Source organism: Passer domesticus, chromosome 4 (genome assembly GCF_036417665.1).
Source record: "Passer domesticus isolate bPasDom1 chromosome 4, bPasDom1.hap1, whole genome shotgun sequence".
Classification (NCBI taxonomy): domain Eukaryota; kingdom Metazoa; phylum Chordata; class Aves; order Passeriformes; family Passeridae; genus Passer; species Passer domesticus.
The window spans coordinates 77,602,632-77,621,368 of NC_087477.1; the positions used below are offsets into that span (position 1 = coordinate 77,602,632).

At 34.7% G+C, this 18,737-nt stretch overlaps 2 protein-coding genes across 4 annotated transcripts; both read left to right on the top strand.

The window, feature by feature from the left end:
• Positions 1 to 235: 235 nt before the first annotated feature.
• SPON2 (spondin 2) lies at positions 236 to 7,180 on the top strand. The gene is made up of 6 exons (XM_064418959.1): positions 236 to 830; positions 1,634 to 1,859; positions 2,218 to 2,441; positions 2,710 to 2,901; positions 3,887 to 4,061; positions 6,127 to 7,180. The coding sequence occupies exons 2-6, from the start codon at positions 1,637 to 1,639 to the stop codon at positions 6,303 to 6,305; spliced, it is 993 nt and encodes a 330-aa protein (XP_064275029.1). The 5' UTR covers positions 236 to 830; positions 1,634 to 1,636; the 3' UTR covers positions 6,306 to 7,180.
• Positions 7,181 to 10,174: 2,994 nt separating this feature from the next.
• On the top strand, positions 10,175 to 17,823 carry LOC135299639 (transmembrane emp24 domain-containing protein 11-like). Of its 3 annotated transcripts, none has more exons than XM_064418960.1 (5): positions 10,175 to 11,375; positions 12,238 to 12,338; positions 13,049 to 13,174; positions 15,302 to 15,448; positions 16,278 to 17,823. In XM_064418960.1, exons 1-5 carry the CDS (start codon positions 11,246 to 11,248, stop codon positions 16,425 to 16,427), a joined length of 654 nt encoding a protein of 217 aa, XP_064275030.1. In that variant the 5' UTR covers positions 10,175 to 11,245; the 3' UTR covers positions 16,428 to 17,823. The 3 variants fall into 3 exon arrangements, with proteins under 3 accessions (XP_064275030.1, XP_064275032.1, XP_064275033.1); XM_064418962.1 differs by having other exon boundaries at positions 15,302 to 15,379; XM_064418963.1 differs by lacking the exon at positions 10,175 to 11,375 and adding an exon at positions 11,954 to 12,008.
• The last annotated feature ends 914 nt before the right edge of the window (positions 17,824 to 18,737 follow it).

Sequence of the window (18,737 nt, forward strand, 5' to 3'; positions counted from 1 at the left end):
TTTTTAGTGATGTAGGTATATGTCCTGTACTATAGAGGATGTATGATTTAACTGTAATAATGAGATTTTCATTTGGGGTTTTTTACTCTGAAGACAGCTAAGAAAAATCTCCAAGCTTCCCAAAACCACTCTTTCCAAAGAAACCACAATGTTACAGAGCCCTTTCATCATCCAGCATACAGTACTGTACACACAAAAACATACACTGTACTACTTTAATTCATATTTGCAGGAGACACAGCCTGAGTATGTGCAATTATGAAATCTAACTTTTTTTTTCCTCTTGACATTTTTAGCTGCCTCACCCCTTTTATTTGAACACATACATATGGTGTGTGAGAGTGAGCAAGCTCCCTGTAAATGTTTGGAAGGAGCATCTGTCAGACAATAAAACTTACAAGAAAACATGTTTCTCATTTAAAGAGTATTCACTAGAACTATTTCAGTGTTGGAATCAGTTCATTTGTATAGCTTGGAGGCATTAATAAGAGCAAAGAACTGCAAAGGCACCAGAAAACTCAAACTGTTACTAAGAATCCAAGGTATTTTTAAAAAGCATTTTGTCTTTTCGGCATCTCAGCCTCCTGATAAGGAATCTGAACCAGCTGACAGACAGGAAACCTCTGCTAGTCCATCCAGAGGGATTGCAAACAAGAAGATGGCACGATTTTTGCAAACCTGGAAAGTCTAAAGATTGCAATAATTGTTGGACCAAAGGGACCCTCTTCAGGCATAAATAGCAAGACTCCTACTGTCTTCTCTTGCAGACCAACTCAGCTGCCAGCAAAAGCAGGTGCTCTCCCCCTACCAGTGCTCCAGAGGAATATTTAGTGAGTATTCATAGCTATTTTTACAAACTAATGTATTATTAGTGATTTACTTAAGATTGTATAGTTTTCTCAAAGGATAAAAATAATTTAAAAATCAGCTTTATGGCTGTTATTTTAAACAATTGGTGGAGTTCAACAGTCTGATGCAATTATCATGTTAATTTAAAAACAAAATTTGCACAACCTATGACAGTAACTGTAAAAAAAAATACCGATTTTTTAAACTGTGTTTAAACTATCTAAAGGAATTACAATGTTTTGAATTCACATTACGACAGCAAAGTAATTTATATAAATATGAAATCTATTTGACTTCAAATCTTATGCTATAAAACAGCCTTTGTAGAACACAAATTTAAAATAAATCATTTCTTTTGGCAAAGTAACCTGCAATTTAATCTTTAGAAGAATAAATATACCACTAATGTTTTCCACAGAAACAGTTGCTACTCTAATTAAATCAAGATGTGACTCTAATCAGATTTCAAAAGAAAATCAGAAACAGATTTTTCTATGAGGTAGTACGATGGACAAGGATAAGATATTTTTATTTTCATTTTTATTAGAAACACTTGTCCCAGGTAAAGTTACAGGTTTGTTGTATATACCATGGAAATAACAAATCTGAAAGCATTATAGCAATGTTTTCAGAAGCATAGCAATTTTTATTGTTTCAGATATCTGCTTTCTCTTTGGCTATAACTTACGCCACATTACATTTTATTAGGTAACTGCTATTAATTTTTGAGTTTAGAGTGACTAATATGGCTAACACTTTTTTTTTCTTTCTTTTCATGTGGAAGGGAATGGAAAACCTGATGTTTGTCTACTGGTCCTGTAAAGTTATCTGGACAGTTCTTGTAACAATACTGGGTTATGCCAGCAGCCTGCCTGTGGGGGAGGATGCTCTTTGCACAGCAGAGGAACTTGCTAAGTACAGGATAATCTTCACGGGGAAATGGAGTCAGACTGCTTTCCCCAAGCAGTATCCACTCTACAGGCCCCCAGCACAGTGGTCATCCTTGCTAAGTAAGTGAAGTATTGCCAGCACTAAGAGCAGATAAGCCTCTTGACCTCCGTGGTCTTTTTTTCCTTAATAGTTATGTAAGATAAGTAATAAAAAAGGAAAAAAAAAAAAGCCAAAGTTATTAAGAATGAAATGCAGATATTGAAGTATCCACAGTGTTCTCAAAAATCTCCAACTGTTTTCAATTGACTTCTGTTTTCAATTGGCTGCAGCTGAAAGAAGCAGTGATAAGCCAAATGTTTTAGTGTTCACTCAATTTTATACACATTTTTTTAACCTCAGAAATAAAACAGAGAAAATTAAGAAATAGGGACATTCTAAATCAGACTTTTATGTCATGCCATGTATTCACTCAAATAGGTGTTACTCATAGTTCTGACTACAGCATGTGGAAAAAAAATGAATATGCCAGCAATGGTGTACGTGATTTTGCTGAAAAGGGTGAAGCATGGGCATTAATGAAAGAAATAGAAGAAGCTGGAGAGAAAATTCAGAGTGTACATGGAATCTTCTCTGCTCCTGCAATTTCCAGTGGTACAGGACAAACCTCAACTGAATTAGAAGTGCATCCAAGACACCCCTTAGTAAGTAAATGTACATACTCATTTCAAAAGTTTATTTTATGTTACCAGCAACCAAAATTAAATATTTGAGTTCTCACTTGTAGAAACAACATGATGAAAAATAATTACTGAAAAGCATGTCACATTGCAGGGAACACGGTACAGCTTCTATAAAGCAGAAGAGCAAAATTACATTATTTCAAGAACTTTGAGTGAAAATTACTAAAAGCAGGACTGAAGCATTCCAAAGCAAGTGATGCAATCCTGACGGATCATTTTGTTTCATTAGGTCTCGTTTGTTGTACGAATTGTTCCAAGCCCCGACTGGTTTGTGGGAATTGACAGCCTAAATCTCTGTGAAAGAGACCACTGGATGGATGAAGTATCAGTAGATCTATTTCCATATGATGCTGGAACTGACAGTGGATTCACATTTTCTTCCCCAAACTTTGCCACTATTCCACAGGACACAGTTACAGAGGTAGGTGCATGGACATAGTTCAGCACTTCATACTGATATGTTTTGAGTCTTCCCTTTAAAAGATAACTAGTCTAAAATAGTGAAACTGATTTCAGTATTTGAGAGTGTTGATGCTCTCAATATATGGATTTATTACACAGCTGATAAACCTACTCCTTTTGTTTATCTTCTGTATCTTTGAAATTTATTAGTTAAATTTAAATGGGTCATGAGAATTTGTCTCCACATTTTCTGGAAAAGCTGACAATTTTTGTAGATGATATTTAACAATCCTTAAAGTGCCAGTAAAACAAAATTACAAAAGTCCTGACATCACCAAATGTGAATCTAACCAGGAAAATTCTTAGTAGCGAATACTGCTGTGAGGAGGAGTTTTCAGTTGAAAGCACTGCTGAAACCTGAAACTGTTACATTTGAGGGAAAGGACCTAAAGGAAAGCAGAGAACTTCACTGTGGTGACATTACTTTCAATCTTTTTTTCTCATTTCATCCTCCCTATGCCCCATACTTTGCTTTTGCCATTTAAGAGAGGTAAATAAAGGCTTTTGATTCAAATGGTTGGAATACTGTAAATATTCATTTAATCCTTTCTTAAAGGTGAGCTTTTCTAGCAACAAATCCTGTGCTAATGAGTAATGAGGAAAGGAAGAGAGAAGCATTTGGCCTCTCATATCCATATGACAGCTCCTATAGTATACCTAATATTGTTTAATACTCATGTAATCTTCTTGTAATAACATCCAGTTCCTTCTTTTCAAATCTTTTCATTCATTACTGTGCTTGCAGGACCTCCTAACACAGTCCTGTATCCAGTCAAGTATCCTGCATTAAAAATTCTGGGCTGACCAGCATAGTTATGTGAACTATGTGTTCATAGAAACTGGTTGTATGCAAATTATTTGCCAAAAAGTATTAGCATGATTTACAAATATGATCTTACATTTACCTTCTTAGTTTTTGTAATATTCCCCTTTTTATTTCACAGATCACTTGTTCCTCTCCAAGTCACCCAGCAAACTCATTTTATTATCCCAAACTCAAAATTTTGCCACCAATTGCTCAAGTAACAATGGTGAAATTAAAGAAAAGCCAGCTAGGTCTTTCTGCACCTTTTATAAATCTTCCAGCTAAAAGCAATGAAATAATAGACACTGTCTCAGGTAAGTGATTAGTAGATGTTCTCAATTCTGTTATTTCCATTCACTCAGAAGTATGTGGAAATCTGGCAGGTGATGTGGATGAAACAGGTGATCAGGCAGAATATTCTCCTATCAGCATAAGGAATAGTTCCAGACTCACAAATGGGAAATAAAACAAGCCAGTTGACATAAAAGAGAATTCCTGAAAGAATAAGTAAGGGATTGCATATTTCAGCTCTGGTTCAAAGGACTGGGCTATATCCAGAGTAAAAGCTACCCAAGCCTTTGTATCAGGGTATCTCAGTGAATTTTATAAGAAACAAATGACACTCAATCAGAATCAGCATCCCAAACTCTTTGCAACTTTGAAGTAAATATTCATCCTTAAGTTTTACACGACACTGAAGCCAAGAACCATTATTGTTGTCTCTTTCTGGGTCAAAACTTGGCAGTTATGTGCAATAAAATTCATACACTTTGGTTGATTTGGACATATTTTCAATGGAAACATAAATCCTGATAACAAAAAGAAAGTTCTCCCTAATTTTCATTTTCTCAAAAATATTAGCTAATAATTTTGAATAGGTAGGAAGACATGCAAACTACTGACTCAAGTCAATCATAAGGGTGATTTTCAAATCTCTGAATTACAATACATATATTATTAACAAAATATTTGCTCCAAGGGACCCATGTATTCCCAAAAGAATTGCCATGTTCCAGGAGCTTCTCCAGAATGTCTGGATGTGGCATGTCTCTAGCACTGTGCTGTCACCTTACAACTACTACAGTACAGCTCAGTTAATGTGTTATTTATAATTTAATGCATGTACTTATCAATTTATAGTGGCTTAATGTATTTCTGTTAGTAAACAATACATATACAAAGTGAGTGTTACCTCATTTACAGTTATATGTTCTTCTTAAGATTCGAGAAGAACATTTGGCACTGTTCATGATATAAATTTAAAACTGTATTCAAAGTATAGTATTTCAAAAATAAGTTTTAATCACAAATCCCCACTTTCCTGTATATGAACCAGTAAATCAGTCTGTTTAAAAAGTTATTCCAGAATCAAAAGGGCAGATTTAATTACCAGAGGTCAAGCAGTGTCCCCCATTCCCTCTAGAAACATAGGAATGAGTGATGACAGCAGAAGTGGTGAGTTCACTGTGATACCTGAAATTTATACCAGGTGTCACATATTTAGTGTGGCATTGAAAGATGGGCTCGTGCACACCTCTTTTACCCACAAATGCTGTAACAGGCAGTTTTGATGCCACTTCCTGTGACAAGCAGTATTTTAATTTAACCTGCTAAGGAATATTCACCCACTTATTATGATTTTTACTTTAGATAGAAGCATACTTTATGGATAGTACTTCAGAGTTTCTAACTTATTTTCTTGCACTGAATGAAAACTATATTGAAATTCTTTCAGCATTAGAAAGCTTCTAGTGATAGAATATCCTTACTGAGAAAGAGTAGTGTACAGACCAGAAAATAGCAAAATTATAAAAATGATAAAAAATGATAAATGATAAAAAGGATAGCAAAATGATAAAAATGAGACTTTATATCCAAAGCAAATTGGAACAAAAATAAAATGGAGTTCAATATGAACAACTCTAGGAACAATAGCTGCCTGCAAAGAAAATATAAATATACCTAAATAAACCAGAGAAAAGCTTTAATCTCAGTACTTTAGTTAGTCATAAAAAGGAAAATGAGTCATAAAAATTGGCAGTAAACATTTTAAAATTCAATCTTTTGAGTACAATAATTTTAAGCATAGTTTTCTTTTAAGGAATTCTGTATTTTCATTCAAGACATAATATGCTTGAGAACTGATATAATACCTCAGACAGGCTCTAGACTGCAATAACAATAATGCCAATAAGTTTAGGAGCTGAAACCAGACCTTTTTTTTAATTTATGAGACAACACACTGATTTGAGGGATATCACATGTATTTTGTATAAGAAAGGATGCTGCTTTATGATCATTCCTTAATGCTTTTCCAACTGTGTATTTGACTCAAGTACAGCTTGATGTAAAGTTACCTCTTTGGTGTGTGCATTTCAGAAACACCTCTGGACTGCGAGGTTTCACAATGGTCTTCCTGGGGGCTCTGCAGAGGGGTTTGCAGACAAACAGGGACCAAGATCAGAACTCGCTTTGTACTTCTTCAGCCTGCCAATAATGGAATGCCTTGTCCAAACCTGGATGAAGAAACAGGATGTGAACCAGAAAATTGTGTCTGAAATAAAGAAAAGATAGTAATTAAGATAATTTAAAAGTAGGATAAGTTTAAATCTAAACTACATGTCAATCGATGCTCTTTATAATTTGGATACACTGCACTATTTTGCTGAAAAGTTGCATTAGAGTGGTTTTGAAAGTTTTTATTTAATGTCAAGATTTTGGGGGGTTAAATTCTTAAGATTTAGTAGGACAGCAGTACTGGATAATTTAAAGAACAAAACCCTCCAAATAAATCCTTCCTCCAAATACACTGTAAGTTCTTGGAGTACCCTCTAGTGGCAGAAAAGAAGACATTTGGAAAGATTGTACTTCACATTTTTACTTCACAGTAAAAATCTTTCAATCACAAAATCTAAACTAATAACCTCCTTAAATACTGTAATTTGTTTATCTACACCTATTTATACCTAGAAAATAGTTTTTTCCTCTAAATTATGTTTTTATAATTTATTGGCATTTTTGTCATCTTTCTAACCTTGCTTAATGTGTATTTCTTCAGAAACTACTTACAAAAGTCAGAGTGATCAGATGTTTGCAGTGCGGTTAAGACAATAATGGAACTGAGTAAACTTGTCTTGAGACTTTTGAATATATGAAAATGTCTTTTTATTTTTCTTTCTCAAAAGTGAGAAGAATAACTGCCATGAAGACACTCAGCCAACAAAATTACTAGAAAAAAAAATCGGAAGTGTGGAGTGTGGATAGTAGTAGAAAACATCTGAGCTGAATTAAAAGTGTTAGCTGAGATTCAAAAACTGATTTTTGGTGTATGTCCCTCATGAGAAAACTTTAATCTCAAAGTTAACACTGTTGACTATAACATAAATTATATCATTAACCTTATATATGCAGTAAATGTGTCCATGTTTCTTTATATGTGTTTGCTGCTGTTTGTGTATACATTACCTAAAATTAAGGTATGCACAACTCTAACAAAACACATCTGAAACTGTTCCTGACTGCAAGATTTATGCTCAAATAACTTATAAAATGAATGTAACATATGGCTTATAAAGAGCTGTGGCTACGAACTAGGAAAATAATTTTGGAATAATACTTATTCAATAGAATAAGTGTAAAGTCAGCTTAAAACTTTTAGAGTACACTGCACTTTTACAAATATACAGCACAGGTATTGAACAGGAGAGTTGATTTGTTGGGTTCTTTCTGGGATATGCCAAATACAAGATAATTTCTCTTGTCCTTAAAGGAGCACATGTATTCTCCACAGGGCTGAAACATTTAAGCATTTCTCTGTATTTCTTTTCCCAGGAGAGATATTTTGCAAAGACAAATAAATTTAAAACTTTACCAGACTAGACTTCACTGGTCCTGCAAAGGCTGATAAATAAACAGTTGTTAGAACTAAGTGTAGGAATTTCTGCTCTTCTCTCATTCTTCAGATTCCCACTGTTGTTTGTTGTTCAAAATTGTTCCACTTATTCCTGTTATCATATCTATTTTTTTTAAGTTCCCCCTATTTTCATTTTATAATGGGAATAGTGTTACTATACTATTCTGTGTTTAGTTAATTGTTAGTATTTTTCTTTCTTCCTTTTATATTAGTTTTAACCATGCTGTGTTTTCTGTTACACCTACTAACTACCTGTTTAAACATTTATCATCATATCAGAAAACATAAGCATATATTGTAGCATATATTTAAATATTCTCAGAGGGTAGGAGCTAATTTCAAATTTATTGTCAAGAGACAAATTAAGCTCAATAAAGTCTTCGGGCAGATATCACATGCAATTCTAAATTATGCCTTAGGAAAAACAAACTCAAAACCTACAAGGTATCCTTTGAGGTACATTCCTGGAAGTTCTCTAAACACTACAGTTTTTCTTCTTCACATGCTCAGAATAAATAAAGGCCCAGGCCCAGTAAAAGAATACCTATATTTGCAATAGCATGCATGACCTGAAACTGGGATTTCAGTCCTACAAGATTTAATGAGTGGAGGAGTCCCAGTGTTTGCTCAAACTCCTGGAGACAAAAGTTTTCCAAAGGACACTGAAGGAGAAAGGATGAGATAAGGACAAGGAGTAGAAAGAAAATATGTAACCAACACACCTCAGAAAACTCCAGTCAGTGATACATAACTTTACTGTTTTAGGGTGTTTACATACACAAATATTTTTCCTTCATAAACAGAAGTCTCCTATCCAGCCAGTTACCTGAATATGGGGTTTTTTGTAAGCTGTAAATTCAGGAGACCTTGGTAAATATATTCTTTAAGGATGCCCCTGTGCCTGTGTATTGCTTGGCCATAAATATAATTCCAGGTATTCCCTTTGAAAGTACAGGGATGGAGCCATTACTTGGAAAGACTGTGGATGCAGTGAATGAAATGTGATGGAGCACATTCCTCATTGTATTTGTCTATTAAACTGATTAGTGAGGTACATTATCCCTGCACAGACACTGCTAGGGCTTTGTAGCTCCAGCAGCCTTGGAATTGCCTTAAAAATTCTGGGACCAGGAAGAAACACAGAGAAGCTCTTCCTTCCTTTTCCCTTGTATCTCATGTTACAGATGGTTGGCAGCCAAGATGCTGAGGTCCTAAACACACGAGATTTAGGAAAGGAAATAGGCAAATTAATTCCTGGGTTAAGCTAATCTCAGAAAGCACTTTGGAAAGAAGATTGAAATGGATTTGTAAAGACAATTCCTTTCAAGAATATTTTATAGAAAGAATCAGCTCTGATGTCTTGGCAGATGTACTTGCAGAGTGAAAGATGTGGTTAGTGGTAAAGTGTAGCAGCAAAAAAGTCACCACAGAATTAAACTGTGGTCCTACAAAAATAATCAATATGAAATCAAATTCCTATAATGGAATAGGTGTGAAAACAAAAGATCTGAGAGTATCTGATGTTATTCAAGGCAAAAAGCTTCATTTCATTATATTCCCAGTCCCAGGTAATTGAAGTACATTGGGAATAACTGATCTGTCGTGAATGATCCAACATAATAAAGTAACTCACACTATTCCATGACAATATTTAACACTCCCAAGAAATAAATCAAACACTCGATACAGCAATTCTGATATCAGCCAGATGTTGTTCAATGGGATTTTTGCAGTATGCAGAAGTTGGATTTTTTACAGAACTCTGAATTGAAAATTGACTGAGACAAAAGCTCTGAGTATGCTGCACAAAGACCTGATTACTTGGAGACTGAAATATTTTTGCTTGCTTGAAGTCCAGCAGCCCTACCATGCCAGCATTTGCTAGCCAAAAGTACAGAATAAATGTGTCTCTTCCAATGGGTCTGGGCAGAGTGAAGGATAAAGTGGTGTCACCTTGTATATCTGGTGTTCTACCACTGGAACTCACATCTTTGGAAGCCACAAGAACTCAACAAAAACCTAAAAAGATGATAGGTTAAGTAGCTCACAACCTAAAGACAAACCTATATTTCCTGCAGGCACGAGTATGCCATGGGAATTTATGCAGGTGCATGACAGTCATCTCCTGTGGTAGAGGGGCAAAAGTCCAATGTTATGATGAGATCCTGTATAATCTAAAATTATTTCTGATGGATAAGTGCTGGTGCAGTAAAGGAGTCGTAACGTCCCCCTTGACATTCCTAAGGATTCAACAGCCATGAGATGCAATTTTTTTCCCTCAATCCTTTGTCATATGGAGTCAAAGAAGTAATGTGTAAGGAATCAGTTCTCTTCGTCTGACTGCCTTTCAATATGGGGATGCTGATGGGTGATTTTTGGAGGTGAATTAATACTTGTGCTACAACTTCCATGAAGATATTTCATGCTGTGAAATGCAGTGAACTAAATGAACTGAGTAGTGTTACACAGACATTCCTTTATTGAGACAACTCCATAGAGGGCAGGTGCAGTGGAGGGCAATAAACACAAATCAGTCCTCCTTTTGCAGATGTGAAATAATCCAATAGGAGTTATCATCCCCAAAATTTTATTTAGGTTACAGATATTGAAGATGAAGGGCTGTGCACCCTTCTTCCTTGACACAAGAAAAATATGTGCTCTTGTGCAATTGGGGTAACATACAGTTTTGTGGAAAGATGGGTCCTCCCGCCTGGAAATGATCCCACAGGTGGGTTGTCCCTTCTGGAAAATGACCATTCAGGCCCACCTTTCAGACAGAATGATCTCCATTTATAGGACAAGAAGCATTTGAGTGATAAATGAGTTTGTCATCAGACATATATATAGGTCTATATTAGTAAAAAGAATGAAAATAACAATCTCAATCACTGTTTGATTTGTACTCTAACTTTCTTCACAGAATGTATTAGGAAAATCTAAGTCATTCCTATATAAAAAATCTTATTCTGAAAGTGTTCATGTTGTCATTTTTTCCTGCAATATCATATTCACTAATATTATTTGATTATTTAATGGATTATTTGATTATTCAAGTTCTTTTGACTTCTTTATAGGTCTTTTATGTAGAGCCTGTGGGTTTTAATCAGGTGCCTACATTTGTACAATGATTTAGGATGGAAATGAAAAGTTTGCTTAATAAAGGAGAGGTGAAGCTCTGGAATAAGCACCCATAATTAATGGCAAATAATAACTTCATTTAAGTTGAAAATTGAGCAGTTTATGGAAAGTGGTAGCCAATGTAGCTGCCTACAGTAATCTAGGGAACTGATCTCAAGCACCTGAGAGTCCCTTTCAGTTTCATGCTCTTCTAAGTGCATAAAATAAATTTTAATCTAGATGCTGGGAAAGAAGAAAGTATTTAAAAGGTGTCTTTTCCATGTTATCTCATTCTCCAGAACATGCTGTGTTATTTATAAATGTGTAACCACCAGCTGCCTTTTCTCACAGTTTTTTTTTCTCTCTCAAAAATACTCTGATAAGCAGCAAACAGGGAACAACCACAGGACTACAGGCATTTGTATGTAACTATCTTCAAAAGCAGTACAGCAGGGATATATAAAAACCATGAAAAGCAAATTAGTAGGATTCCTTATGAACTTTTGGATTTCTTTTTCATTCGCTTTGTATTTTCACATGGGAGAAAGAGAAGAGAAATGCATAATTGAAGATATTCCCAGTGACACCTTGGTAGTTGGTAGGTACCTGTCAATGCTTTATGTTGATCTAACCCATACAGTAACAAAGATAACTGGAAATGTAACAGCAATTTCTGTGATTGATGAATATGGTAAAAAAACAGAAAAGGGCACTCTGAAAAGAACTCCCTGCAGCAGGGATTCATTTTAAAGTCCTCAAACATTCTGTGTATCCATCACACAAAGAAATGCAGTTTTCAGAGTGCTTTACTGACTAAGAAGAGAAAAAGAATGTTTTTTAATTCTACACTGTGGAACTGCTGCTTCCATGCGTGCTTCTGCACGTTCTGACTGATGTACTCATTCATATCAGAATTTCTGTAACACTGTTTTCCCCATATGAATGGGAGAGGTTTTTTTGATAAGTGCTGGTCTGAAAAGAGACCATTCACGATGTACTAAAGTTTCATTTCTCCTCTGATATGAGAAGCACATTAAATTAATCTACAAGACTGTAAATGTAAGATTTCAAGGGGATAGTAAAAAATAATACAAATTAATCTTTTTTTTTTTTTTCAAATAATATGATAAGTGTGAAAGACAATGTATAAAATGTAATTTGAGTACAGCACATTATGCTTTTGGAGGTCGCAGTGTGCCTTCTAGAGGCTAACCTTCCCAGAGCATTAGGAGTAATTAGAAAGTTTTTCTTGTTAATTAACCCTTTTATGTAGTACTTTAGAACACTTTCTAGTGTAGTAAAACTTTATTGAATTTCACTCTGTTATGAAGTACCCCTGAAAAATATGAATCATAACCACATTAAATACATATATATTTCTATTTTTCCTGAAAAAGAATCAAAGATGTTTAACATTAAGTTATGCTTTATTTAACAGATTTATCTCTGTTTTTATTCAGGGAATTACAAAGTACAACGCTGGGATATACATACACATGACTTTCTTGAATCTGCTCCTGGTCTGGGAATGTTTGTGACTGTCACAATACCTACTGGTGAGGTAAAAATGCTTTATGAATGTTTCTCTACGATTTATGACTTGACTTCTGACACTGGCAGGCAGCACTATCTAGAAATAAAAGACATTTCTGAGGAAGAATCAAATCTACCGCCTACCAGCTAGTTTAGCATGTTGCTGCTGAAAGATAAAATAATATAAATTATGATATTTGATAATTATGTGTATGGACAATTTTTGCATTACTACTGGATTTGGGAAACAGTGTCAGTAAGAATTAGTGACAACTGAGAAAACAAGTTAAATGAAAAATAAAACCCCAAAATTCACTAATGAAGTAAAATGGTACAGAATCTACTTGGACAGCATAAAGGAGTGCTGATGATAAACAAAACCCAAAGTCAAGTTTACCAGGAGGTTGCTCATAGCCCTCATGCAGAGCAGCTGCCTGAGCTCAGAGCTTTTCCAGCAAGGGACAACTTATTTCCCTGCCTAGGCAAGGCGTCGGTTTTCAGACTTTGAATGCTTTAGAAAGCATTGGCTTTTGTACATTGCAAAATTCTGTAATGTTTTCATGTTCACTGTGAGCTAAGATTGTTTTGTTTTCTCTAAATGTGTTCTGAAATTTGGATTAATTTAATGATGTCAGCAGCTTAACTGATTCCTTTTTGCATTCAATTCACAGTACTGTTTTTTGATTTTTTAATTGGTAGTTATAAATTACAAACCCAATGCATATATCTAAATTGCAGGTACTGTTGTCAAAACTGTATGGGCCACAAGGGACCTTTACTTTTACATCCCACATCTCTGGGGAGCATGTCATCTGTTTCCAGTCTAACTCCACAAGATTTGCAGTGATTGCAGGAAGTAAACTGGTAGGTGTATTTCCTAAATAGTCTTTGTTGTAACAGTATAAATCATTAACAACAGCAGAGATTTCAAACTGGATTAGAAGTTGGTCTAACTTCTAGCAGATAATTCAATGTTTTTTAGTGATTATAGAAAGCAAACATAGAATTATGCAGATAAAAAGATAAAAAGACTTCTCATATTTAAAAAGTCAGCATTCAAGAGGCAGGACTAGGGATAGAGAGATTTAATGTTTTCATTGTGCTTTGAATGTGAAAGATTCTGATCCTTAAGAACAACTAATTTCGATCAAAAAGACAAATATGTAAGACTGACTAACACAAGCACTTGTTATAAAGATATTCCATGTATTCACTAACTTAGGTTGAATTGCCAATGAAAATGTAACAGTTTAGTTTTTGAAAGATATTTGAATGACGAATATGTCAGCATACTTTTTAGTGTCTACTACCACCAAAGTTGGTTTTAATGCAGATTTGGGGGGAAAAAAGCCATCAGAGGTGATATCATGGCTCTACTGATTGCAGCAAAAAAATGACAAATACTGTTTTGAAATTTGATCTATTTGCTGTTTTCCAAAAACAGGAGAGAATTTGCTTCCCCAAACAGCTGTGGTTTGGGTTTTTTTTTCTTCTTAGCTGAAGGCAAAAGAGTTAAATAACCAGCTAAATATAAACACTTTTAAAAGAATTAAGGTATGCTAAATTTCATCCTAGCTGTGCACTTCAGAAACATGTAGATAACACAGAAATAACAATACTGGAGTAGGATTATTATACTGGAATAACAAAGTGTTCTTACATGCTGATTGATAGAAATTAATGGAAATTTGATCATATACATTGCAAAAGAAATTAGCTCTAATTAAAAAAAAATTGTGGAGCTTATAAATTAGAGAGAGAAAGGGGGATAAAGCTTTGGTTGGTCACAGTTAACTGCGCACCATGAATGTGATTCTGAGGATGTGCAGGTGATTTTTATCTGGCGTAGATGGGGGTGTATAAACATTATTTCACACAATACATGCACCATGTAGAGTTCTGATCATCCTATATAAAAGAAGCCAAGAGATGCAGGGAAGGAGAACATAAAAATCCCAAATACTAAATAATGTTGTTTGTTTGAGAACACAAAAAATAAACAAGGAAAATATTGTCCTTTTTAATTATATCTGGAGGAATAAACATCACAAAAGGAAAAACATTCTTTAGTGAAGGTAAATCCTTAACTGTTCTTTGTAAGAACCATATGGTTATCTGAACTCTTTCAAACAAAAATAAAGAAATGAATGGACCACAAGGCTGTGAGATGGATCTCTACATATACACTTAGGTACAGATAGAAATAGATATAACTTCAAGACAACTGCAAGAAAATACACTCTTCATTTGTGGCTGATCTCTGAGAAAACCAAACTTCTATTATGGTAATATTAATTTCTAGGTTTTGAAGATTATTTGTTTGGCTAAAACCTTATTATTTTCTCTTAGGTACTAATTGGCTTCTAGGAGAAGTTTCTCCTACTAGTTTTAGTAGAATTTTTAATGCATGCCAAAATAAGTTGCATATCATTGCAAGTTCCATTCTTCTCTCTTCTTTCTGTGGTTCTATTGCTTGGCTGGCTTGAGGCATTTTTGCTGTAGATCATACAACAGCCTGGAGGATATTGGGAGATATCTCAATATCCAGCTTGGATAAATAATGTGAAGGAAACAGTTATGTGAGGGAACCTAGAAGTGTATTTGTAAAAAAGCCTCCAACAGTACTATTAAATACAGTTATTTTTGCAATATCTGGAAGAAATGTGAATTATAACAAGCAGTCTTTTTTTTTAATTTTAACTATTTTGGACAAAGGCAACATTTTAATGGCCTTTGAATCAATACTAGCATAAAAATAATGCCCTAACATTAGTCAAGATTGTTAATTTGTATAACTAATTTAAAAATAAAATTAAGAAATCCTTCAAATTTTCCAGCTGATTCTAATTTTAGGAGGGATTTTTACAAGCAATTAAGACTATTTTCCTGCAATGATCTTAAGGGAAATTATCCATAGTTTCATTTTTATTCTAAGGAACTCTGAAAAAGCAGAAGACAGAGTAATGAGAACATTTTTTTTTCTTTTTGCAGCGTATCCACTTGGACATCAGAGTTGGAGAACATTTTTTGGATGAATCTGCTATTCAAGCTAAGGACAAAGTGAATGAAGTTAGTATCAGACTAGAGCATCTAATTGAGCAAATTCACCACGTAACCAGAGAACAAGACTATGAAAGAGTATGTATGTCCCCTAATGTAAATGTTAAAAATATTGTACATAGGCATATTGATTTATAAAATATCATGAGGTTTATTATCCAATTGCAGGGGTGTTTTTAACTAACTGATAAAAATCTATAGATATTCAACAAAAATAGTCTGATTTCCTTGCAAAATATTTTCAAGTGGTTACATAAAACTAATTAATCACTGTGGGTTTGTGCTTGTAGCAACAGGTGTTATTTTAAAGCAGGATTTTCCAAGCAGAGTTTTCTTGGTCAGACTCAGCCACAGCAGCCAGGCAGGCAGCAGGTGCCATTGTGGGTGATGCTGGTGTTTCCACGCTGCCCTGGGTGCACAAACTCCCTTGGGTGGGGAAGGAAATGACTGAGTGTGTATTTATATATCCCCATGAAGTGTATATTTAAATATCCCTTCTTCAAACAAGTGTACACCCAGTCACTCTTCTATATGCACGCAGATAGTGTTTGAAATTTATTAATGTGTTACTCAAAATCAGAAATCTGGCAGCAAAAGGGCTCTTGACAGCAAATTATATAAAACTAAACAGGTTAAAATCTGTACTGATTGAATATGTTTGGCACAATACACCTGTGAACAAGGGAAGCTCTGTTTGCCTTCCTGCTTCAGGATGCAGTTTCTCAGTTTTGACTTGTGAAGATATCCACCACACAGATAAGTACGAACCTTCATTTTTATCCACATGGAAAAATGGTTTTGTTCACCACTATGCAGAAGAGGGATGCCTTTCTAGTTACCATGAAACATACAGATGCCAATAATTATGCTTTTCTTTTAATAATTATGCTATTCCTTTATTCTCTAGGAGCGTGAAGAGAAATTTCGGAAAACAAGCGAAGAAACCAACAGCAATATTTTGTGGTGGGCTATAGTGCAAACACTAATCCTCATCTCTGTTGGAATATGGCAAATCAAATCTCTCAGAGATTTCTTTATATCTAAGAAGCTTGTTTAAGTTCTATAAATTCAATGCACAGATTCAAAAATTGCACACCATGTAACACTGAACATCCAAAGAAACCCTGCACCTATGAGAAAATTGCTTGTATGGAACTCTCAACCTTCTCTCATCTTCTGTTCTAACTCTGGTTTCTCCAGCTAGGTCACAACCTCTGGCATCCCTCATGCTTTGCTCCTTGAATCCCATCTTCTACTATTTTACCCCCATCTACAGATATAAAGCTAAATATAGAAGGAGTCAGTGGCTAAGGCAGCATTTAAGTTCAGTACTTAATGAAGAATGTTTAATTTAGGTTAAATCTAAAGTTCCCTAAGATTTTAATTACTCTGCTTGCTGAGTAATCTTATTTGGCACTACCATGAACAGTTCAGCACTTCAGACTGACTAGGATTCAGATAGTAAACAGGGAAATAATTACATCCCCTGTGGTGTTTAATTGGGTGAGAGTGTCTTGAACTCAATCTATACATGTGTAACACCTAAATATAATTGTGAATGCTTTCTTGGAAAATATTCAGAGTTTGAACTGATCAGTGGTGGCAGCAATTATCATGGAAGAGAGAGACCCAGACAAGCAATTTGGAATTATGCTTACTTTTTCTTCCAGAAAAGCCCTTAACATTAGGCTGTAGAATTGATGATGATCAGGTGCCTCCCACAGTTGTTTAAGTAAATTATAATCTTTATGAAGTATTCCAAAGTAACCAAAATTATTTGGTTTCTTGGTAAACAATGCCAATTTTATTTTAATTCATTCCTGCACTAAATGTTTCTGTGTTGAGAATTTTCATAATTTTAATTATTTAGCAACTTTAATATGACTGCCTACAGAAACTACCTGGTTTTTACTTAATTTTCCATTTTACTTATTGCAGCTTGGTTACATTATACCTTTATGCCCTAATTTAGCTAATTTGTGTACAAATAGCAGTGTAACTACAGTATCATACAATGACAAGTCAAAGGCTGTGGTTAAAAATCCAGATAATTAGCTTGACAAAGCAGCAGTAGTAGAAGGAAGGATTTGGAGGTGATTACATACAAAGACATGGAAGTTGAAGTTTCTAGAGCACTGTGATAGCAGAATATTGTGGTTTGTTTTCCTACATATCTTTTCAGACCCTTTGCTCATTTAAAAGGTAGTGAAAGGTGAAATATCTGCAGACCAATTATTGTTCTAAAGCCACTGCTTTCTTTCATTTCTCTATCTTCCCACCTGTTGTTTTCTTTAGCAAGGAAATGACATTTTCCTTTAAGTCTACTTATATTTCCAGCATGGGAATTAAAAGACAGCTGGTAGTATGTGAGAATCAATAAAATTGATACAAAGTAGAGACAAAAAGCAATGTTCCAGGGACAAAATCAATCCAAATAAAATCTCATAAAGCTACTCACTGCATTGTCTCGTACATTTAAAAATTTGGATACTTCAGAGTGCCACTTGGAATGACCAGTAAGTGTTATTAAATCAACTTCTATAGAGCACTCACAACATGTCTTGTAATAACATCTCTGGTGGTGGGTAAGAAGGAAATATGTGTTAAAACCATATGGTATATGAAGTCCAAGAAGAAAGTAATAAAGTGTTGTGACAAGGTTGTGGTTCAGACTTTAGCTGATATTTAGTGTAAGGCTCCTAATCACATCCCAATAACATAACTCATTGCACTTTCAATACACTCCAGCTGGTAATCCAGGACAAGCAACATTTCAGAATTCCTAAAAGAGCTGATCATGTTTCACCATATTAATTAGGTCTATACTCTTTGAGTATCGACTCAGCACTGAGACTTGGGCGTCTTGAATGTAACTTGTGATTGCTTAATTCTTTACTACTACTAATGCTACTATTATTATTAATCATCATCATCATATCATCATGATCATCTTTGCTTTTAGGAAATGTTTTCAGTATTCTTCAAGATTTTTAATTAATTCCATAAAGCAGAAGCTGACTCACAGCTCTTGTGGGAAGCACTTTGGGGGCAGAAGCCTTTGTGAAGTTAAAAGCTTCCTTTGTGTCTCTGTCATACCCAGAGCTACAGCCTGCACTGAAACTAAGTCTGTAAGGGACTTTCTGCCTAAAATTTTCATCACGGGACGCCAGCAACCAGTGGATTTTTTTTGTTCTTTTTATTTTTTTTTTTTTTTTTTTTTTTTGTCTAAGAAATGAACATTAATTCTCCTTGTTTTGCTCTTTTTTCCACAACAGAAGAGGCCACAGCAAACCTGTGATAGCGAATTAACAAACTTCCTGGATTCTTGCATTTAAAATAGTGAAATCCACAATTATTTTCTCTGGGT